At 39.1% G+C, this 25,814-nt stretch overlaps 1 protein-coding gene across 1 annotated transcript in view; it reads left to right on the forward strand.

Moving 5' to 3' along the window:
- Positions 1 to 891: 891 nt before the first annotated feature.
- Positions 892 to 25,814, forward strand: part of arid1ab (AT rich interactive domain 1Ab (SWI-like)) — a 115,812-nt gene continuing 90,889 nt past the window's right edge. Inside the window, exon 1 of the mRNA XM_056264849.1 lies at positions 892 to 2,100. Within this exon, the coding sequence (XP_056120824.1) occupies positions 1,213 to 2,100 (888 nt within the window). The 5' untranslated portion in view covers positions 892 to 1,212. The remainder of the gene's footprint in view (positions 2,101 to 25,814) is intronic.

The raw sequence follows: 25,814 nt of genomic DNA on the forward strand, positions 1-25,814 counted from the left end.
TCTGATAACCCCGGAAATGTGAAAAGGGTCCATCACCCAGCAACCCCTCGGCAAAGCACTCAACACCATAGCAACTGCATAGCAACCACACTGGCAACTGCATAGCATCCTGGAATCCCTAACATTGTGGCACTGAGTTTTGCATGGGTAAATTTTTTTCAATTGGCGTGAAACGGAAGTTGAGATAGTCTTTTCTTCCCGAATGAGACGTATCTTGAACGTCTTTTTGAACAAGAAATAATGTAAACTCTTTTTTTCTCATTTGTATTCTGATGCCATTGAACATATTGCTAATACATTTTGTATACTGTATACAAAGTTGTATGTCATAAACATATAATTTCTGTATGTTTTGTAAAAAACAAACAAACAACAACAACAAGAAATAATGTAGGGCAGACTTGATTTTGTCAATTGGGAATTGTCCAGTTCCAGTAAACACGTCATTCGAGAAGAGGAGATGTTGCTGCAAGAGAGAGGGTAGTTATTTTGGTTAAAGATAATGAGGGCACATGAATAAAAACATATATTTTAAATATATATAGCCTATATATAGTTATTATATTTATAATAAATACTGCAATATTTCCATAAAAAGTAGGATTTTTTTATTTGGATTTCATGGTTTCAATTTAAACTCATTATTTAAAAGAGTTTACATTTTTCATTGCCCTCCACCTAATTAAAAAACAACAACAACTCTAGATTCATTTAATACAATACTCACAATACAATCTCTATTTTATGTATTATTTGATCATAAAACCCAAAGCTCACACGTATTTTGTGTTCATTCCACGAACTGGAGCCAAAACTATGTGAAAGTACCTGATGACATACTTCTCCCTCTCGCTCCGGATCCGCATAACGCTCCATGACGCATTTTGCATGTGACCGCGCGCTTCGGTAAAATGGCTGTGTCTCGCGGAGCCTCGTGCTGGTTTGATCGGTTTCTCTCTCGCGCTCTCGTTCTGTAAGAGGCCCCCCCTTCACATACACACTCACACACACATTTGTGTCGGTTAAATTCATTCCCGGGACCTTTATTTATATTCTCCAAGAAACTTTTTATACTCGAGTCGCATTCGGGAGAGAAGACCGAATTCGGTCTGAAAGTCGAAGGAATGATACGGGACACGGGCACGTCTTTATAAGAGCGTTGTATTTATATTCAAAGTGACTCGCGGTGAAAGAGAGGGAGAGAGAGAGATCATGGCCGCTCAGGTCGCCACTCTCAACACTAGCCCGCCCGTCGAACTTAAAAAGCCGGAGCGGGAGCCGCAGGACGAGTCGGTGCTCGGAGATAAGCAGCAGGAAAGCAAGGAGCCGCGCTCCGACGGCGGATCCCCGGGCCAGAAGGAACTACAAGACGGGGCCGATGTGGGAAATGCTGCTGGGGGAGGAGGAGGAGCAGGAGGAGACCCTGACATGAAGAACGGCAACGGGAACCCGTCCAGGGTGAACAATAACAATAGCCAGAATGATTCCGAAGGAAACAACCACCCCGGCATGGCTCCACACCACACGGGAGCCTTCCCCCCACCTCCATACACCTACAACCAGCACTACAACCGGGCCCCTTTTCATCAACATGGCGGACAACAAAGCCCTGGCATGGCAGGGCCGGCGGTGATGGACTCATACCCGCCCAATTCGCACGAACACGGCTACCCGAACCACTTCAACAACTACAGCCCGTTCCCAAACCGGACTCCGTACCAGCAGGGCCAAAGCTACGGCATGAATTCCCCGCGAAACAGCCAGCAGCCGACGGCCGGGGGGCAGCCAGGCAAGCAACCGCCGCCAGGAGGAACTACTACTGCTGCTGCTGCTGCTTCCTACAACAACCAGAGGTATAACATGGGAACCCCTCAGCCCACGTCCACCCCAACGCTGAACCAGCTTCTGACTTCTCCCAGCTCCACGAGGAGCTACCAAAACTACCCGGCCAATGAGTATAGCGGCCAGGACGGGGCTACCAAAGGACCGGGGGACATCAGTAGTCAGTACGGTGGCGGCCATCCGGCCTGGCAACAAAGAAGCCATCACCCTCCTCCAATGAGTCCGGGAAGCACTGGACAAGCCCTCAACAGGACCCAGGTAAACTTTGCTTAACTCGCTTGGCTAGAGCTGTGTGCTTCGGTACGAGAGTCTGCTATTGTTTCTTCCAAGGTGCGTCCCAATTCGCGTACGTAGACACTATGTATGCCGTTTTGTATTATAAACAGTGCGAATAGTGTTCACTGAAAAATCTAAAAAGAACAAGTGCTTTTTAAATACCCGGATGATGCACTCATTTCACCGAAAATAATGAAATGTGGAACGCTGGACACCTCATGCACCGAACGGTCGCAGCTTTCCTTACTTCGCGGAGGTGGAGGGGCTTTCAGACCACTGCATGACAAAATAACCGTATAAAATTCATACAATAGACGGTTGAGTACATAGTGTAAGCGCATAGTGTATAGTAATGACATTTGGGACACAACTTCAGTCTGCTCTAAAATGGCTGCCTCTGTTTTTCCAGCGAACTCAGTCCATGTAAGCAGCTTTTATTGTACTATATTTCTGTCCCTTGTTGACTCGTTTTGGGTTGGTTGTGCGAGACAGATGTCCAGAGCTCGGACAGGGCTGAAGAGGGCTCAAGTTTGCATGTTGAAATTGAAGTAATGCTAATTTGAGGCAGGGCTCGCTGCGTGCATGCAGCAAAAAGTCCAGCTTCGTGTAAGCCAAGATTCACATGATTTGATAATAGTTTTGTCGGGAACGTTTTTGAATGAAGGTTGTTGGTTCGGTTTAATCTGTTAAGATATTCGAGTTCGTTAACGGCTCGTTTATTAGCCCCCAAACTATCAGAGTAACTGCTAGTTAGAAGCCGATGCTAAACGCATATTTTCAGCCCGAATGTTTCACAATTCGTGGGGTAAAAGTGAACATTAACGCCGCATTAACAGTTAAGATCGGTTTGGTTTGAAACGCGTCGCGTTTGGGAGTGTTTTGAGGCGTTTTTTGGGCCGTACGTGTGTGTAAACAGGCTGAGTGATGTGAGTAAGTGCAGCGGGCTGCTTTGCTTTGGGATTTGAATTATGGAGGTAAAATCCTTCTGTCAAAGGCAGAAGACAGTTGGTCTTAGGTTGACACGCGAGCTCAAATCTGATTGGCTGCCTCTTCTCCTGCGCCTGGCCATTTATAATTGCATCTAATGCAGCAAAGAGCCCCGCCGAAGAGCTGCTCTACTTACACTCACTGTGTGCATGGGCGCCTTTTAAAGCGTTTTCACGGTTTAAATGTATGCAACTTGATGATTAATAAGATACATTTTTTTCATTTTGAGTCACTTTTGCATTGAAACAGGAGAATTTGATTACTGGTGTTTCATTTATTTAGCGTTTCATAAACAGGTCATTCATGCACAAATCTGCTTTGTTTTTAACAATCATGATTAAGGGATTTTGCAACTTTGCTTTAAAATGTGTGCAATTTAGAGCACATTTTTTAGTGATGCACATTGGTTTGCAGGGTCTGCAATGTCCAATGTTAAGAGGTATTTGCATTTCATAAAAAGGTTTATCTAAATGAATGTCATTTACTAGGTTACATTATGAGCTGTTGGCATTTGGATCCAAGTTGCCTGCATCCAGGTTTTCTGATATTTAGAATGCTTCTAACTTATTTGTTTAGGTGCTTTTTTTTGCGTTTCTAAAGAGATTGTGGTATTTTTATGAGAATATTTGTAACATCATAAGGTCTCAATTCTTTGTTCATTTAGGGATCTTGATTGCCTATCTGAATCTCTTTTGATATGAAACTTAATTCTTCTAAATGACATGCATTATGTCGTGAAATGTTCATTAGCAGTGTATTATTATTAGAGATTAGTATTTGTAATATGCAGAATTATAACTTGAAAACCATGTTGTAAGGTTACAGAGATGTTTATTTGCATTCAGGTTTCTTGTTTAAATTTCAGGTTGCAACTCATTAGATGCATTAAGTGGAAGCGTTCCTACTATATACAGTGTGTCACTGATCCCGGTGCAGGTAATATTGAAAGTAGCATGCTTGTTCAGACTCAATGTGTGTCTGTGTTTACAAGCAGTGTAGGTGTAAGCCAGGTGTCACTGCTGTTATACTACCATCCTGTCCTCATTGTCAAACTCTTTTTCTCAGGCTCACACCTTTATTGAACACTCAGACATTTATGCTATTCTGAGATTCTTGTTTTTGAATAAGAGAATAATGCTTAAAGACTTGATCGTGTATTCTCTGTGGAAGTGAAGTGTTTTAAGACCCTAAGCCAATGCAACATTTTTTAGTCTGTCTACTATGCCATAACCTTGATGGTAAGACAAGAATATTTTTCTTAAATTAAATAGCATGTTGTCCTCGAGTGTTTTAATTTTCAGATGAGTTTGTGGTGATTCTTTGTTAATCAGCGCTTGTGCCGGATGGAGCGACGTTCTCTTTTTAGATAAACAACAGGTGATTTGGTATTGGTGTGACTCATGAATGCACAGAAACTTATTTCTGAGTTTGATTGTACACTGTATAGTTTTATGATTTGAACATTTCTTTTGAGCAACTTTTGTGTAGGTAGCTGAAGACATTGTTAAATGAATAGATATTTTATAACATTTGTTATAATGAATATGTAATGTTGAAAATTGAATAGGCTACAGTAGTTAGATACAGATGTGCTTAAATTGTACATAGATTACTACATTTCTGCATAGATTTGTGTATTTAAAGATCTAATTTTTGGTCTAGCCAGATAAATTGTGCGATTTTAAAGGTTTTGAGACTGCAGATTTGCATGAATGATGCAATGGGTGACTTTAACTTGATGATGGTGTGTAATTTTCAAAAGCAACTAGGCGTGCATATATCTGTGCTAATATTAAATTGGGACTTTTTTTGTGTACAAATAGCAGAACTGTAAGTTAGTTTAGTGTCAAAGCGCAATAATCAGTATTAATTAGCCGAGAGATAAATGTATATCAAAGATAAAATTAGTAAAACCTTGAGAGGAAGCCATGAACAATGTTCTTTAGCTGATTTTTTTAAAGTCATAAAATATGGAATACATATCTGTGTTTGGCAAATATTACTTGAATGCAAAAACTGAAAACTGTTCAGATTTGCTGTAGATGACACTTTTCTTTTCTTAAAAAAAATGAAAGTACCATATGTTTTCCCCGCCAATTACTTAAAGGGTAAATTTAATTTATTTTCATGCACCATTATGTTGACTGAAAAGGTATTGATGAAAAGTAGATTTACAAAAAAGCAATAGGCCTATGTAAAATCTACGTGTGATATGAAGGTATGTTTCCATTAAGTTTTTTTATTTATTAAAGGGCCCCTATTATGCTATTTTAAATTTGCCTAATGTTGTTGACAGTTGTGGAGTCTCCTACAAACATGTTTATATGCATTAAAGGTAAAAAAAACCCCTTTAATTTCCTCATACATTTGCACATCACATTTTCAATGATTCTCAAACGACTCGTCAAATAAATCAATCCTTCTAAATCCCTCCTTTCAGCGAGCTACTCTGCTCTGATTGGCCTAAAATAAATCTGAAGATTTATATGCCCTCAGTTTCTCTTACGCTCGGTTTCTCTATCGGATAGGTGTAGAAGTCAGGCCACTCAACCGGAGGTAGCGTTATCGTTAATCCTGTCAGATCGTCCATGCATTGAGTGAGCGTGTACGGGTCGGCAAATCTGGTTCCGTCCGTTAAAATTAACTTTTGCAAATAACAATCGCGGTCCTGGACAGTGAGTGACCTTACACATTAAGATAAAATCGGATTTTCTCCAGTCATTGTTAAAAAAACAAGCTAACAAAACTTGCAAACTAACGTTAGGGAAGCGGCCAGAGGGATCGTTCTGCTTCCACCTAAGCTCCGCCCACAAACAAACGTCATGTTTACTAACTGAAAAGGGGTCTATTGGTTAGGAGTTAAAACATCAATCAAAAACTTTCAAAACACAAATATCAACAAGTGCGCAGCTCCGTTGTTTTAAAGTCTGACAACGCTAAGTGTTAATTTTTTGATGGAATAATTCACATTTTGAAGTGTAGCAATAAATAATAATAATATTTTATGCTTTTTATAGCAGAATATATGATGCTCAAGTCACCTTTATTTATGTAGCGCTTTTTATTTATGTAGCGATTTGTTTGATTCAAAGCAGCTTTACAGTGATAGTGTGTTAGCACATGGATTCAAACATTCTGACATGCAAAGTTTTAATTTTTGTGCATAGGTGTAATTTATGGGTGGGACATGTCCCCACCACTTTTTCTCAGGGTTGATATTGTCCCCCACCACTTTGTGAGACATTGAGGAACGGATGTACCTAATACAAATAAATAAAACATATCCAGTTTCTAGCAGAGGATTAATTTAGTTCGTTATTAGATAATAGGGCTGCACGATTTGGGGAAAATGTCATATTGCGATTATTGAGGTCAATATTGCGATTGCGATATGCGATTTCGATATAATAAACAAATGGTTTCATGAGTCAACTTGCTTGGTTCTAAAGCAAAATGCACACACAGATTAGTGATCATTCTGTGTATTAATGTGTATTTCTCAAGTCAAACTAGCAACAACAACTAAATGATTGATAACACCTATAATGATCAATAAACCATTGTTGTCTGGATAAAAATGACGACACCCCCACATTTTAAACGTTAATTATAACCCTCCAACATTACAATGATTCCATCATTACAATTGAAAGCTATCAACTTTTAAAATATTTATTAGCCTTAAAAAAAATATAACAGCTTTTAAATTAAGTGAACTTCAAACAATCATCGCATAAACCCATAATAAATGCCATATTTACCTGTGCCCTTCCTGTCTTAACAGGTAGGATATATACAGAAATTGAATAAAGTTATCAAACAGCCTGCGCTGCATGAATTATAAATTATATATAGATTAATCCTTATTAAAGCTACAAAAGTTATTTAGTCAAGAGCAGTGAGTAATTTTCTATGTTCCCTTTATTCTTTGATTAACTTAACTGACAGAACGCTTTATTCGCTGCTGGCCCTTTAAGAGCAGCCGTTGCTGAGATGCGGATCTCACACGCGCCTCATTCTCTCAAAAGCACAACTATTTTCGTCCATCATGAGACTGCTCTTATGTTATGAAGATACTCGACAAAACGACGTTTTGGCATAATTGTGTGTGTTATTGTTCGTTCAAGCTCGAAAGACTGTATTCTGGCACCCGGTCTGTGCATATTATACTGGCGCGTGTCTTTCTGTGTCACATTCAGGACATTCACAGGCAGCGCGCTCTTTTGACTTGTCGTGCATTATGGTTTAAAGGCATTTGCATGAATAAGAGCGGGATCATGCAACACTAGTCAAAGGATGACATAAAAAAAGAGATGCTGCGTTAATAGCCCTTATTTGTTTATTTCATATAAAATCGCGGCATTTTGCGTTATATAATCGCATAGGTTTGACATCGCGATTACGATTGCGATATGATTAATCGTGCAGCACTATTAGATAAGAGACAATCTAGTGCTAAAATGTGGTGTTTTTGAAATCAAGCTGAGGTCTCGTTGCCGCGGCTGTCAGTTGCATGGATACAGTGTTCTCTTGTGGCTCGCGCACAGTCTTCACTCGGACGCACGCTTCAATCTATCGCCGTTGCGGAGACTCTCTATTCATTCCGGTGAAATCACAAAACACAATGCACACAAACGTGTCCCTGCTTGATATATACTGTAACCACTGATGAACATATTTGGTTTTGATGAGAAAACAAAATCTAGGCTATATGTGTGGGGATTAGAACCCAGAACCTCTGACACGCTTGGCAAAGGTTTTAACCACAAGACCATTAAGGTACACAAGCAAAATCGCTGATCTATGCATTTATTCACGGGAAAATTCTCGGCACTATCAATATTAGTAGATCTCATTAAAAGACTAATTAAACCCAATGTAACTTTACTATTGAAATTGATTTCTAGACTAGTAATGTTATTTTTTTCTAAAATTGAAACACACAATTATCCTATTTATTCATGAATATAGAAAATAATCAATGTCAGGACACATCATAAAACATTTACGTTATCTGTAAAAAGTCAAAGAGTGACTGATTCGAAAAGTTAGTGACAAAAACACTCACAGGAGCGTTTTAAAGCAGCCGGCTAGCGGGTACCAGTACTGCAGAATGGCAGGTATCGTCATATTTACATGATAAAATTAATCTTTGGTAGGACAAAGATTCATTTTTGGGCGGTTGCGAAAATATTTATATTACAGGAAAAACCCTGATTGCATACTTTAAGACTTAATGCACAGATCTATTTTGACACATTTTTTTTTTGTCCTGTCCATTATCAAACATCAAAATTTCTGATTCAAACCCACATTTTAAAAAGGTTTCACTCCCCAAACTTTTCGGTGTGTACTTAGCAGCATGAAAAATAAAACTTTTATCCAAATAATGTATGGGTTATAGAGAAAGCGAGAAAAGAGCACTCCCTTATTAATCAATGAAGCTGATATGACTTTAGTTCAGCCGCAGCGGGAGTGAAAATTCGTGTTATAATCTCAAATCTGTTTATACTGCACATTGGATCTCCTATTTACATTGTTTATACTTTGTTAGTTATAACAAAATGATGCACGCAAGCATGCTAACCGAACTCTGGTGTATTGAGCGGATTCCGACTTACTTAAATGCCTCTGATTGGCCATTACATTCACATGCTAAACAAAATAGTCTGGGATTTGTTGCAATCAACGCTGCAAAAACGTTGTAAATAGAAACATTTGATGCTGTTCAACGAGCAGCCACACAAATAAGCATGGCAGCGTTTGAAAGCAGCCGGCCATCAGCGGGTACCGGATTGACCCAGTGCTGCAGAAAGGCTGGTACAGTTATGTTTTTAAAATTGAAGTGACTTGGCACTGAAGTACTGGTACTTTTGACAACCATATATGTACTGAATGATTTATATTTACATGGTAGTCCAATATTCTCCAAAGGGTGCTTTTGGTTTACCATGAAGCATACAGGTCTATTTGAATATTAACTGGATGCCCTTTGAACTGTTCTAAGACTAGCCTTTCTGACCCAGACCTTGGCATTGACCCATCAGACTGCCCTGAGAGCAAAGCGTATCTGTTTAAGAGGGAAAATCCTATCCCAGCATCCTCCGAATGAAGGGCATGGTCTCAGTTGCTTGCGGGGTAATGAGTGAACTGTTGCTGCCACAGCACACTGTCTGCACTGCTGAGTAATGAATCTCCACATGCTGCCTCACTGTGAGTGTGTGTGTGTGTGTCACAGATACTTAGGGAAACAGAGCCGGGAGGGGGGTGTTTTTGTGAATGATCCTTTGCTGCCTGCCGGTGACAGCTGTGCGCCTGTGAATGTGGGTGGGTGTGTGAGCATGCACATGTTAGCGGACGCTGGGAGAAGCACTCTGACCGGCTCATGCTTCATGCGCCACCAGCGATCCGTCTATCTTTTCAGGAGTGTTTAGGTTGACCAAACTCTGCACAAATTGGCCTCTTGTACGCTTGCTTTACCCACGCAAAAGCACTCATGTAGGCCTCAAACTGTTCTGCACATCAGATCCATTCGTCATGTTTCTCTCTCTTTCTTTCTTTCTTTCTTTTTTTCTTCTTTTTTTTTTACTTGCTCACACTATGCCAGTTTGATGCTATACACTAGACATATCAGACCGCGCTGTTGATTGGGTAGTACGTAAAGTGATTTTTGAAAGTAAGCGTACGTTTAAGATGCAAACATTCGGTAGGGATGTGCAAAAAATATATACTTTTCAAAATGGACTAGTCACTGGATTGCCTGAACAAATAGTTGATTAATCAGTCTTATTTATGTTGGCTTCACTTGACTTGACCCCGACTAGACACATTATTGTGGGAGTTTTACAGTGCAAACTCAGTGGATCTCAGTCCTGGTCCTGGAGGATGCCTGCTCTGCACATTTTGGATGTCTTCCTGTGCAAGTCTCGTACCTCTACTAATGAGCTGGGTAGAGTTGCACCAGCCATTCGTCATTCGTAAGTTCTTACTTAAACTGGAACATAAATTCCAGACTATAGGCTTAGTAAATACTAGTTAGTTTGTAACTAACTCTACTTTTTCTGCACTATTCGTTCTTAAAGCAGAACTTGTCTAGTACATACATGTAAAATCTTATTAAATTAATTTGGTTGCATAATGAAACTGACCTTTAATGATGAATTATTAATGACAAATAATTGTTAGGTTCAATGTACTTATTCTGTTGTATTGCATAACACTTCTGCTGCTATTGAGGTGGGATACGTTTAAGGGTAGGAGTGGTGGTATGGTTAACTTAAATGACATGTTGGAAGGACGGTCTGTTGTAAAGATCTTTCAGTTTTATTTTCAATTTCAGTGTGTTTTATGGTAGTTTTTCTCAGAAGAAACCTAAAGCTTGTGAATTTACTCAAAGCAGCAAGTGGCAGACGCTAAAAACACTGAACAGTGTGTGTGTTTGTGTATCACATGAAACGATGCCGTTCATTCAAACAGACACATGCAGAAATCACTTAAGCGACATGCACTGACTGGCTTTTGTCACTTTTATTTTCACTCTGTGATAGGGTGTTACACTAATCCATGTCAAGTAAAAATGTCTTTATGAGCTTATCGTTATCAGCATAAAATTTATCACGATTTTGATGATATGCCCTGCTTGCATCCATCACTTTTCCCCCCTCACTTTATTTGTTGGTTCTTCATTGCAATGTATCGTTGTTTCTTTCCTCTTTTCCTTCCATTCTTCTTCTGAAGTTCTGCATGTTTGCAGTCGTACAATGAGAAATAGGCTTGGACGCCTGTCTTAAAGCCACCTTGGCACAATCAATTGCTTGAAATGGTGTACTAATCATTTGCCATAGCATACCGTTGATGATGAGGTGTTCCCTTTCTCCTCTGTGATCGGGGAAATGTCACATTTAAGCAGTTCCACAGGGCTGTTTGGAAATGTGAGGGTAATGTATTTTCTTTTGACATTTACTTTTAAAATGTAGCAGATTAGCATAGTAATTTCCTTCTTCAAACTTATGGTCCTGGAGTCTGCAGGCTTCATTTACATGACACATATATGTGTGTGTTGTGTGGAGAACCGAACGCCATTAACCTTTTACGGGCTTCTAGAGTCTGTCACATAAATCACACTAAACCATAGTGATATCAGACCACAACTTCAGTGAGAAATGTGGTTTCATACCCTAGTGCTGGGTGGTATGACCAAAAATCCATATCACGGTATTTTTCAAAATTATACCAGTTTCACGGTATATGACGGTATTTTTTTCCCCTAAGCATGACTGGGTTAACCACATTTTCTACTGAGTGAGAGAGGACATACTGCAGTAGATTGACTTAGAATGCCCTATTTTACTGTCATGAGTGAATATTGTAGAAAATATCCACACTAGTATTAATACAGGTTTGTAAGGCTGTTTACATTAGGTGCCAGCAGAAGGCGCTTTAGGAGCGGCAGAAATAGCGGTTTCCCCGGTAACGCCTGTACACAAAGCTGCACAACGCACATAAATGCTGCTTTATCAGGAAAGAAAAAAGAAAGATTCAATCGTAATAACAAAAACTTTTCTAAAGACCATTAGTTCACTTCCGATACATTCATAAAAAAACACCCGTGCCGCGTTTTGACTTTGAAACGTGCAGTGCTCATGTTTATTCAATGATGTCAATGCCAACCACAAATAGATTTTCCAAAAGGCTGTGTTGATATTGTGAACCAATGTATGGGAAACACTGTATTATAATTTGACAGAGCTCTATCAATTATAGTTTAACCTATCCATCTTCACAGTCACGCTAAGTAACACATCCATCACCACAGAGTGCAAGAGTGAAAAGGGACCCTCTCAAACAGTGTCGCGCCGCGTTCCGATCGTTATTAAAGCGTCATACACCGTTATTGCGGTATATTAAAAATTCATATCATAACAAAAATAAACACCTGTATTCAGTATGAACCGGTATACCGCCCAGCACTATCACACCCTTATTTGCCTGTTTGCTTTTTGGTTTATATCAAAATAATGCATGCCTGAATACTGTAGTTGTTTGAACTACAATCTGAAATATTTTACTGCTATTGAGCACTTAACCGTACTTGTATATGGCTCAAGTGGCTTTTACTGCCCTTTTATTTGTCGTCTGTCAGTGCTGAATGTCATTCTCGGCCCACACTCTTGTTTTGAGTGAACTGTCAAAACCCACCTATACAAATAATCTGTAGGATTTTTGACTCCCTGTTGGAAAGCACACTCTTGAGTGGCCGTTAAAATAGTTTTTTGTTGTGGATATTTTTGCGGTATCAAAAAGGTGAACTTGTGGTCTTCATTACGTTGTATGTGGAGTTACAAAGTCTTTCCATCCATATAGCCTAAACACCGGCCTGAGGATTTGCATGCTCACAATCCAACTGTATCTGAGAAATATGCAAAGGACAGGTGCCACTAAACAAACCGGTTGTTGTCATGATGACCTGACAATAAACTAGCGAATCCCTGTAATAGCATAACTTTGTCCTCAGGACTGTGCCTTTCTTACGTTTCTTCCTGTACCGGTTTGCTGAGGGCATCACTAACTTGCAGCTGTCACCACAAAGCAGTGAAGCTAACCACCTTCTCCTGATGTTTCAAAAGCACTACCTGAACGACTGGCCTGGCTGACAGGTCCAAATCAACGGAGTAACGAGAAATATGCCGTCTCTGCTGTCGGTGTAGTTAGCTATGGTTGTATTTCCTAAAGGAATGCTTATTTGGACAGTTTTTGATTGACATGGACTGAGTGCACCTGGAAATGCATGCCATTTTTTTTAATCAAATGGTGGCTCCATATTCTCCCACATTGGTCAATCATGCTGTATAGGGCTGGATGTTAGAAATCTGTCTGGTGGAGATTTTGCTATCCACCTTTTTCCCAACGAGCCTACTGCATTTTAGATTATTGGTGGCACTTCCGATTTGGGAAAGTTCCACTCAAAAAGACTAGGTTGCGCTACAAATAATCTTTATCCGTCAGTTTGACTGAATGGGCTGTAAAATTTCCTTCATGTTTCCTTCTAGCTGCATTCTTTTCCTCCTAAATATTCTTTTTTCCTTTATTCCGCTCTAACAGTATAAATAAGGACAACATGTACTGCACATTTGTGGTCTGCTCTCTTAAATTTAATTTACTAGAATACATTAACAATCTCGTTTTTCTCCCCAAATCCTCACGTCTCATTCCAGGTTTGTTTTCACATGGATGTTTTAAAATGTAGCTAGCCTAATTGTCTCCTCTTTTCAGTTCTAATACTTTTAAACAGTGATTACTGGAATGTTTCTAAAGCAAGTAAATATAATATTTATTGTCTGTCACAATGACTGAAATAACTTTTAATTATTAGCACTCAATGTCCCATGTGTGGTTTGTTAATGCTTTTACACTTTTAAATGTCCTTTTAATGTTTAATGGTTGAAGGGTGAGTAGAATGTCATCTCAACATACCTAGTTTTTAAAAAATATGCTTAGTGTTCATATTGCGAACCTTTCGCTGATTTTATGAAGATTAACGGAACTTACGGTACTCCCATAATTTATGCAAAATGTCATGGGGCGTTGGAAAATGGTGGATAGTACGGTATATATTTTTGCACACAATACACAGCTATCTACTAATGCAAAGACGTGTCTCAAACAAATGAGGATGTGTGGTTATGTGTAAAGTGAAGCAAATTTTGTTTTGTTTACAGCTGGCTAGAAACTTGCTGTATTTTACATATAATCAACTGTTATGTGGTCACAGGTGTGTTGAGACATGAGATTGGGTTCACGAGAACGTGACAAGACGAGATTTTTGCGCAATATTTTACAGAAATTCTCAATGACAAAATTCATGACAGGAAAAATAGTCTGCAGGTGCATTTTAAAATGTTTTAACTAATAATCTTCTAATGAATGTCATTTCAGTTCTACTTTGAGTATGAATTATCAAATGCATTGAAAGACAACAATATAAAAGCACTGTAAAAGGTAGGGATGCACGATATAGAATTTTGGCCGATATTCGATATGCCGATATTTTCAAACTAATTTTGCCCGATACCGATATATTTGTATTTTTTTTAAGTGCAAAAAAAAGCTTATTAAAGCTTCTATTAAAGTTCTCAGTCAAGAGCAGTGAGTGATTTCCTCTGTGTGTTTTGTTGTTTTATTAACATTAACGGGATAGTTCTCCCAAAAATTTAAATTGTCATCATTTACTCTCTCAAGTTTCTTTCTTCTGTTGAAAATAAAAGTTATTTGGAGGAATGTGGCTAACCAAACAGTTGCTGTACTTCAGTGACTTCCATCGTATATATTTAAGCACAAGAAAGAAATGAATACAGGTTTGGAACAACATTAGAGGGAGTAAATAATGACAGAATTTTTATTTCTGGGTGCAATATCTCTTTAAGGACTAGCGGCAGCATATTATTACTGTCTCTTTAAGAACTGCACGCGACGCGTCTAATATACACACATTTGACAAGCAGATTTTCTCTGTTTGCTTTCACTTTAGACTAGTGTTGTCACGATACTAGAATTTCTAACTTCGATACGATACCTTGAAAAATATCGATATTCGATACCATTTTCGATACCACAGAGAAAAAAACTGCCACAATATTAAGGGGGTATTTTTTGTATTTAAAGCTAAATATAACAAGTCTAGAACATGACATTGAGGTATATTTTACATGAACAAAAATGTCCCGAGTTCTATTTGTTAATATTTTTTAATTGGACCAGAGCTTACATGATCCATTGTATTTTTATTACCTACTGTTATCAAAGATTAAAATATACTGTAACAAAAAAGCACTTAACAGTATCTAATTGGAGGATAGAGTGTCAGTAATGTATAATAATAAGATTAAACATTCAATTTTCAGTTAAAGGCATTTCATTATTGAATTCAGAGATGCCATTATCTAGCTGTTTAGTTTAATTAGTATCTGTGTAATCAAATTGATGATAATCGCTAATGAAGGAACATTGCAGAATTAAATAATAATTTTTGAATAAAGTTAAAAAGGCACAAGTTAATTTACATTTGACCACAACAATATTTACTTGTCTAAGATTCCTCAGTCAGATTATGTTAACTTTAAGAAAACGGTGAAAATACTAGACAACACACTCATATCAACAACAATACTAGGCCATCTTGGTTAATGTTTCAGAAAAGTTAAAATGAGAAGAGTTACAGTGTTTCTTTTAGGATTTTTTTAGCAGTGGGGGCAGGTCTGTCCAAATAACAAACACCCCTGATGCTGAGCATATATGCTGCTAAATGGTACCCCTGGAGCCTGTTCCTTAAGTCTGTTTTCACCTATAAAATAATTTTAAAAAATGAGTGATGTTAGGGATTATTGATAGTCAAACAATCTTTTGGGTGCCCGCAGCACGCTCACAGTGTGAAGCGCGTGTCCACGTATTCTCCGACATGCCTGCTCGCGGTGTGTTTTTTATGCGTGTGCGCGCTATTCTCCGACATGCCCGCTCGCGGTGTGTAGCGTGTGTCCACGCTATTCTCCGACTCCGACATGCCTGCTCGCGGTGTGTAGCGCGTGTCCACGCTATTCTCCGACTCCGACATGCCTGCTCGCGGTATGTTTTTTATGCGTGTGCGCGCTATTCTCCGACATCCCCGATCGCGGTGTTCTTTATCAATCAACCAAAGCCGGTCGCGGGGGCGCCACCCTCGCAATCTTTCCATTCACTTCACTTTTGCTATTTAACCAGAGCGAATGAGACGAGTACGTCACGTGTGGTGTTTGTCAACGCGACTTTGAAGAGAAGTGAAAGTGACCGCTCGGCTAGTATCGATACTTCAGGAAATAAATATTGGTACCGTTCAGATATTTCAGTATCGATATTTATTTAGACATAACCAACTTTGTTTGTTAACCTTGTGTGTATTTGACCATATCAGCGCAATAAGACTCGAAAGATTAGTCCAGGATGCAGGCGCTGTGACAGGCTTTAGTTCCTGTGAGCGTCGGGTGTAACGCGCTCAGAAAAGCGCATGTTAGAACAGCGCATCAGCACGTGAATGACATGTTTAACTAGCAAGACTTAACTAGCAAGACTTTGACGCACATGCAAATAATGAACTTTTGTGAATTGCGGTGTCCCGTGAGTGTAACTCTACCTCTGCATTTACATGTGATGTGATGTGAATGTACGTCGCGTTGTATAATATGTTGAGATGAAGGCGCCAGAATTGAACTGATAGAATGCACGATACTATGATTTTTCTTCAAAAGCAGATTGTGAAGAGACATTTTAATCGTCCACGATCAAAAACCGCGTGAGACGCACACCCCTAGTTGGAAGTTTAACCTCTAGTTAAGTTGCTGGCGCTCATGCTTCGTTCAAGGTCGTCACGTGCGCATAGGAAACACGCTACCCTATCGGCAAGGCTCATCGGCAGAAATATTCATATCGGCCGATGCCGATGATGGTCATTTTAAGCTTTCATCGGCCGATACCGATGTTGTCCCGATATCTAGGGCTGTTTTCGACTAAGGATTTTCATAGTCGAATCTGATTCGTTAGATTTTGCCGTAGTCGACTGATAGTCGGGTTTTTTTTTTTTTTAGATAGCAGCTAGACGTTCGGTTGAATAACTGTTCGTCTGTTATAGGACAACTCGCTCTACGTTTATTTAAAATGAACAGCAAGACAACTAGAAGTGAATGTGCTTTCCATTAAATGAATCCTTAATCCTTTAGACGCGCAAACTGCGAGCCGGTGCGGTGAGACGTAGCCTACATGCTCGGGCAGATTCGGCTTGAAGTCGTTCATCCTCGGATGCGGCGTCGCGCGCTGTTACAAAAAAAGCCGTGCACACAGCCAAGCGAAATGGGGTCTTGCCGGTCTTGCGCACCCAACGCGTCATTTTTTGCCGTGCGCACCTTCGCGCTCGTGCGGACGCGTCGAGGATAAACAAGGCTTTACTCCGTGTCAGCGCGCGCTCTGATCGGTAGGTGCACAGACCTCTCCCGAATCATCTCCAGCACTCAGCCTCCGATGCACCACTAATTCTGCCTCCGCTTCCCTCATAAGATGATATTAGTATTTAAACATTCTCTATGATAAAAAATGTTTGTAAAAAATATTTGAATAGCACGGTTTGGGCGGTTATAGAGTTCTAATGACGGTGTTCACCTATAACCGTCGTCTCACGGTAATATAATACACCCCTATTGGTTACGTAACATAACACTTCCCTATTATTCGACTATGAGGTTCACAGTCGAATCAGACCTCTCCGAATCGAATCGTCGAATCCTCGACTATTAGAAGTCAGCCCTACCGATATCATCGTGCATCCCTAGTAAAAGGTTATGCCACAAACTCAACTGACTGGCTTTACATTTGGTTGTACATTTTATGAGCTTCCAGAACTTCTGATTAAGGCTGTGTGTGACCTCCTAATTAAACTAATTTCCACAAATTGAACATAGAAATAAAAACAGTATAAATGACAAATAAAAACAGTATAAATTACAAAAATAAACAAGTTTTCTCTTAGTCTGAAGTGCAAAAAAAGTTCAAGTGCAACCATAATCAAAGTACTGTAGCGCACAGACTCTTTATAATTGTTGTGAAATTTCTGTTTTATTTTGCACCGGCAGTTATAGGGTTAAGGTGGTGAGTTCGGGAAAAAGGCCGGGTAAAGAGAATGTATCGAGTGAGTTAGGCTGGTGCGTTTGTGTTCAGTTGTTGGGTTCCGATTAAAAGTTCAGAAACGGAGCCTCCCTGGTCTTGTCAGTACTCTCTCAATATTCAAAGTGCAAACAGACCAGAGCAACAACTACACAGTCCAGAGACAGGTTTGATTTTGGGAGACAGGCTATTTTATGCAGCCTAATTTGCGCGCATCAGGGAGCTCGTGTTTTACTTTCAGGTTGGCGATCGCACATACTCTGTGTATAAGGAGCAGCGGTGCTGAGCGTGCATTCTACAAGATAAGACATTTATCAGAAGTTTAGGCTCTGTTGCGCATTAATCATCCGCCATCGTCACGCGATAACTGAACCGTGATTCCTGCTTCACTGTGCGACACGCAACTGCAACTCGTGCTGGATGAGCAGAGCAGTGTCAATGTCGTTTTGCTGTTTTTATAAAAATAAAAACCAGTTGAGGCGGTGCCGGGGTGGGCATCGTAATGTAATGTGAAATTAATGTAGCGGTGGCATATTCTATGCTAATTTCACCCTCACGTTCCGTCATGACGATATCGCGAGACAGCTTTTCACTCGACGAGAAATCTCGTCACATTTTAGTCTCGCGAGATCTCTTGCCAGGAGATGTTGTGCCGATTATTTCAACTTATCTTAACCATGAACACGCTGTTTTGTAGCTCAAATAATTTTACCGTTTATTGTTCTTTGTTAGTCTTCTAGTTATTTACCTACAGCCTTTAATAAATTTGGAAGTGTTGCTTATTCACGGAAAATGGCTTTTGGCAGTTTTAAATGTGACTGAATTTGAAGAAGTGTTTAATATGAAAAGGTTTTCGTATGGATGTCAAACTTTTTAAAAAGTTTTTTCCTTTGGTCCATTTCTTCTGAATTCTTCAGAATATTTGTAGAAACATTAGGGGTGTTGAGTTTATCTGCAAATGTGTCAGTTGTTGACTGTAAAAGTCAATAATTCCTCCTTCCCGTGTCGCCACTGGTGGTAGTTTTCTCAATTTATTGCTTTGAGATTACTCAACCCAGTGAGATGTAATTGAGAATTGAAGGAGTACAGAATCTCATTTACAGTCGCACTCCCAATGCGGAGCAAATCAGGGAACATGAGTTGAAAGCGTTCGTTCTTCTGACGTGTTTTCAATGTTGTTTGAGCTCACAGCATGTTACACACGTGGACCTGTATGGTTGGACACACAAGAAATTTGGAACGATTTTGAAAATAATTTAAAAAATGTAGCAATTAAACATTAAATTGATTTCATGCTTTCAGGTACCAATAGTGTGAATCTCATGAAAATGGTGATGAACAACAAATCAAATCTTAGTGGTTCTAAAATACTTAATGTTCTTTTATGCAAAATACAGGGCTCGAAATATGACTGTCCGATGCTTGGGACAGTAGACGGAACTGTCACTTGCCTGATTGGGCCAGTGCTGAATCATCACTAAAGTATATCATTTGCACATGTTTTTAACTCGGTTTGATACTTGCGTGCTGTGTAAGAAGTTTTGTGTGCTCAACACATCTGAAGCAAGCACACAAAAAAACACGCCTCAGATAGCGCAGAAAAACTGAATTGTGTTCTTTCACATCTGCTTGCACCTGAACGGACAGATTCACACCAAATTGTGAAAATGCCTGTATTGTCGAGTATCCTAGTAAACAATCGATCCTGCAGCTCTTACAGTGACAGCAGCCTAATAATTCTGCTTCTGTCTGTCACTAATGTTAATCTAACAAGGACAAAGAAAAGAAATCGCTCACTGCTCTTGGCTGAATAACTTTTGTAACTTTAAGGATTAATCTTTATATAATTTATATAGTGAAGACACTGCAGTATTGTTTAACATTTGATTACTTTATGCGATTTCTGTACCTGAAAAGCACTGTTCATTTAATTTTAAACATGATTGTTCTATTGTATTTATTTGTGCTCCTGCTCGTAATTTGGTTATTTGTTCTTATTTTATTACTGTTTCTTGTCTCTGACAATTAGACATGCACCGATGTATCGGCTAGGGATGTGCACGAATATTCTAATTTTCGAATATTCGATCTGTAATTATTATTGGAAAAATAAAATACTATTCAAATTTGACTAAGTTGCGTTGCTGGCCGTAAATGCAGTGAATCCATGATAAATCCTAAGCACTAATGCCGAGTTCAGACTGCACGATTTTCAAAATAATCGGGTCACTGTTGTTTTCACACTGCATGACTATCTGGGGTAACATTCAGTTGCTGCTGTGTTCACACTGCACGATGGATCGGCAACAGGAGGTTTCACACTGCATGACTTTACAAAAGAAAGAATCGCCGACAACTTCTGCCTGGTCCGCAAACTAGGCCTACGTTTCACAACCAAACAAACGCGAGAAGTGATACGGAAATAACGGAAGATCACGCGTACGTGAGACCGGAGTTCTCGTGCGACACTGAATTTGTTATTAAAAATGATAGCCTACAAATTGTAGGGCCCTATGAAATCCGTTTTATTTTTTCCCAAATTCCGTTTTATTTTTTCCCAAATTCCATTTTTTCCGTTTTAATTTTTGGGAATTCATTTTTTTTTACCCTTTACTGTTATTTTAGTCATAAAAAGAGTGTGCTTTTAAAGTTAATGATTAAAATGTATACAAATAAAATAGGAATGACCTTAAATTACAGACATTTACTCAGTAGCCTTTTCAGGACAAATACTGCATGATGCCACATGACACTGCACTCTTCAAGTAACAACAAAATATGGTTATGAGCTTTAAACTGTCCAGTAAAATAAATTATATTAGTTTAAAGTTTAAATAAAAGTCACACTCTGTCTCTCTCTCACCCAGTGTCGCTTGCGGAGTTCGCTTCGCTTTTGTCCAGTCCGGCGCCTCATAGACAGACGCGGTGTGTTTGTGTGTGTGTGTGCGTGCGTGCGTGTGAGTGATAGAGAGACGGAGGGAGAGCGGGGAAAGAAAATACAACGGAAAGAATAGCTGCGTGTTTTAAATAGCGTAATAAAAATGAACGAAACGCAATATGTGGCGGCCGGAGTTGATTTTGTGGCCGCGAATGAGTCTATGTGAGGGAAACACTGCATAAAAGTCACGTGCGAACTGCTCGGCTCGGTACTGAGGGCTTATAGCGTCGAGTTTCTTAACTTTTTCGCCGACGAAAGCAGAGCCGTGGAGAGCCGCTTCGCCATGCTTTCATTGTTTTGATGCCGTCATTGGAGCTGAAATGACGGGAGGGGTTGTGTCGCCTAGATTTGCTTCCCCCGGTCTGTATTTTCACCAGACATACGTTTTTCTCACACACAAAAACAGAATTTCAATCCAAATATGTAAAATTCCACGAAATTCCGCGTTAACACTAGATTCCGCGTTAATTTGCCAATTCCGTAATTCCGTCCGCGATTCCGTGATCGCGGAAATCATAGGGCCCTAAAATTGTCTGTGCACTGATTTGTAGCGAAAATGAAAAAAAAATGTATAAACAGTTGATGCAGGAAATGGTTGGGAAGACGAGGGGAGCAAGGACTGTGTTTTGCAAAGAGAGTTGGGGGTAAATAAATAATTTTGCAAATGTCCTGCTGTTGCTGATGGTCACGCAAATGTTTGTGCTTTGTTTCTGTTTGATATAATTGTAAATATAAGCCTATCTATTAAAATACTGATATTCTGGTCTATAACTCCTCCTCCTCCCTGTATCTTGCTCTCTCATTGGCTGTCGGTCATCACCGATGTAGTTTTCAGTCAGAACACATTCACACAGCAGGATTGTGAATCGCCGACAGGTCCAGATATTTAGCATGCCAAATATCTCACGGGCGTCGGCGATTCTCTCAGATCGCGTCTTTGCTCATTCACACTGCGTGATTGTCACTCGCGTGAACGAGCACCGATTTGCCTGTGATTTCGGGCATTTGTCAGCGATTTCTCAAAACCTGTCGGCGAGCCAAAATCGGGGCTAAAATCGTGCAGTCTGAACTCGGCATAACGCGCAATTATAATTAAATGATGCACTGGGTGGCGCTGTGGAGCATGTTTAACAAGTTGTTTTGTATTTGATCTAGGGATGTCACGGTACCAAAATTCCAGTAGTCGGTACCGATACCATTAAAATGTTACGGTTCTCGGTACCAATTTCGGTATCAAAGCAAAATCAGTTTGAACTATTTTTTTTTTTTATAATTTATTTAACTGTTTGAAAAAAAAAAATGTATATATATATTTAATTCAATTCAATTACTTTATTATTTATGATGGTAAATTTATGAATGGATTGAAGGCTACATGCTGTTTAAATGAAAATATTGATGATATTGAGAAATAATGCTTATAAAAAAAGTCAGGTGAAAAATAAGCAACCTTCTTTGCACACATTATTATTATTAGTAGTAGTATCTTTAATTAATGGAGACGTAGTTACATCTATTGTACGCTAATTTAATTATTTCTGTCAATTTCTTTAAGTTAAACCAAACTTTTATTTTGACGGGTTGCCGTGAAGAAGATGCCGTGAAGGCTACTCAGATGAAAATTATCTTGCTAAATTATCTTACAAAGTGGAATTACTTTTGGTCAAATTAATGAATGAATCTGAGTTATAATATCACCACCATGAGAAATCACATGAAATCCAAACACCAGTCGACTGAGGAAAGACAGCTGTCCATCACTGCATCACGACTGCAGGTAAAGCGCAGCTGTATATCTGAGATAACTTATCTTATAGCTAAATGATTTTGAGACATGTTTCCTTTAAATTTCGCTGAGGGAGAAAACGCAAAGTGCTGTTAGAAACTTCGCTTAGAACACCGTTATCTTTGTCACTGCAACGTCTGTCAGGACTAGGGATGTGCACGAATATTCGAATTTTCGAATATTCGATCTGTAATTATTATTTGAAAAAAAAAATACTATTCGAATTTTACTACATTGCTTTGCTGGCCGTAAATGCAGTGAATCCATGATAAATCCCAAGCACTAACTCGCAGTTATAATGAAATGCACTGGGTGGCGCTGTGGAGTGTGTTAACAAGTTGTGTGTATTTGATCACATAATGTTGTCGTCTGCCTCGCGAAGTTTGGAATTACTTGAAAATGATCTTACTAAATGGAATTTCTTTTGATCGAATTAATTAATTAATCTGAGTTATAATATCATCAACACAATGAGAAATCACATGAAATCCAAACAGTCGAATGAGGAAAAATAGCTGTCCATCACTGCATTCACGACTGCAGGTAAGCGCAGCTGGACCCCGCGTGATCCGAAATGATAACTTATCTTATAGCAAAATGATTTTAAGACATATACTTCCTTTAAGTTTCGTTGAGGGAGACCGGTTTAAGAACAGAAAACGCAAAGTGCTGTTAGAAACTTAGAACACCGTTATCTTTGTGTCTCTGAAGCGTCTGCCAGCGAAGCGCCTTTTCTCACTCGAGCATAAATTGCTGGCGGCGCCCCTGCATGTGGATATTGTTTTTCTCAATAAAAACGTGAAACAATATAAGCACGATAATCATATGCTGACTCGTGTGTGTGTGTGTGTACGTTCTGTACGATATCTGGCGCAATCTGCTTTATTAGGCATTTTTTTTTCCCGTTCGCGCTGCTTAAAGTCCCACTCCGATCATATTTTGAGCTATTTTTAAACATTCCCAGTGGTCTTTAAATTATGATTATGCAATTTTTAGCCAAAATCACAAAACCTGTGCCGTTTTCTGGGACTTCGCTTCTGCAGAGCGGCAGTAGCTCATTAGCAATTCGCCTCTGCGTTGTGGGCGGAGCCGTTGGCACGGAGACGCCCCTCCCCCTGCCCGTTGCTGAGAGCTCTGTCTCTCCCGCTAGCTTACACCCCCAATACCGGTGGGGCAACAGTATTATATACACGTTAATTATTATTATCCGAAGTTAATCAAAGTTATCACCGATCACCGATCATTATTTCACTCCAAGACGTCGCGTGTGGAGACGCCCAGTGGAGTTACTACGTCACAACTCCAGTCTATTTTAGCCGGCATTTTAGCATCTGCTACTGATTCACAGCCATTTGAATGTAGAAATACTCAGAAATACAACTTTGAGCTTATTTTTCTCAAGATATGTCCTCTAACATCAGAAAAATGCCACAAGAACATGTTAACACCTAGAAAAACATTATTTTCATCGGAGTGGGTCTTTAAGCATGCTTTAATGCTTTTGTTTTTTATATTTTTTGTTTACACATAGGCCTACTGTTTAATGTTTTCAACTAAAAGAAAACTTTAACATATATTGTAAGCTTGTTGTGTATATTGCCTAATTGTAAGCTTGTTCAGAAATGGTGACAAAAACGTGAAAAAAAATTTAACTTAAAAAATAACGTCTTTTTCATTAAATGCCATTTTAATAAACGAATATTCGATTTTTATGAGCCCGAATATTCGAATGCAATATTTTTGAAAAATGCCCATCCCTAGTCAGGACAGCATGTTTTCTCACTCGAGCATGTGGATAGGGCTGCAACTAACGATTATTTTAATAATCGATTAATCTGTCGATTATTTTTTCGATTAATCGATGAATCGGATTAAAAAAAATTAAAACAAAAAAGCATTCATTTCCAACCCTTTATTCAAAAACAGAACTGACAGTGCAAATTCACTGTGCAAAAAAATCTTTAAAAAAATCAGAAAGTGCACAAACGGGTTGCTCCTTGAACATCCCTGAGCTGTTAAAGTAATAAAAAAATAAAAAAATGGACTGCCACAAAAATCATACACATGTATGCTTTACATAACCCTTTTTAAAATGATGTGCTCAAAAAGATGTATATTTTTGTTTAAAGTGACCTGAGCTGTCAGAACAATAAAAGAAAAATACATATCAGAAACCTTAACAGGATTTGTTTGAACGTCAGAACTTGTTCACTACACTCAGACGCACATGCTCACAAACTCTCAAGACTCACACTCACAGATGCAGACACTCACAAACTTTTTTTTTTTGGTCAAATATATTATCTTTAACAAAAAGTTTGACATTTGACAAGCATATGCACACAAAAGACAAGTTTCGTGCAGTCGGATAATAGGTAATAATAATAGCAATAATAATAATTATAACAGAAGATAATATCTCTAGTCTATCCTAATATTAATTATAAATACAATGTATATAAAATATAAATACAATATAAAATAATATAAAAAAAAAACAATGGATTGACCACCTCATATGGTGTGTAAGGTAGGCATAATTAATGTGTCAAAATTCTGGTCTTGGTAAGTATACTCGTAAACAGTCGGTTATGTATAAAACGCATGTGACAGTGTGACAGACAGTATAATGAAAACAGCAATGGATCAGTGCTAGTGATCGACCGATATATCGGCCAGCCGATATATCGGGCCGATATTTGCGGTTTTTACGTGTATCGGAATCGGCCGATACGCGGCTGCTGCGTTCGCCGATAGTTTTTTCCCGGCATTATTTATAGACAGGCGTCCACAGGCAGCTCTGTGCTGCTGGAGACGCTGCAGTTCACGTGCAGACCCTGCACTGTCCCTCCCCCACTAGCAGAGTGCAACCTGCGCTTCAAGATAACGGTAACTTTTAAACTTTCAAAGCATCTTTTAACTGTTTGACTGCTGAAATATTGTCAAACACTTTGAAAATGGAAACACGTTGCTCTATAACTGTGGTTGCAACTATATAGCTAAGCAAGTTTGTGGGTCCAAATGGAAAACGCGAATGACTCGTCTATAAAACTGCTTGCTTGCTATTGTATTTAGGGAGCTGCAAATAGCTGTAGGCTATCCGTTCAGTATGCATTAGGGCTGTCAATGAATATTCTAAATACGAATATATATTCGAATAGTTTAAAAAAAAACTGAATTTTGAAGGTGAAAATTAATATTCGAATGTGGAAAAACACGCCCGCGGTAGCAGACTAACGTTACTACAGCACAGCTCGCTCAGAGCGCTCAGTGTCGGTTCTATGTACTGTGAAACTTAAATTA

Source organism: Rhinichthys klamathensis, unplaced genomic scaffold (assembly GCF_029890125.1).
Source record: "Rhinichthys klamathensis goyatoka isolate OS25496 unplaced genomic scaffold, OSU_Roscu_1.1 h1tg000225l_1, whole genome shotgun sequence".
NCBI classification, from domain to species: Eukaryota; Metazoa; Chordata; class Actinopteri; order Cypriniformes; family Leuciscidae; genus Rhinichthys; species Rhinichthys klamathensis.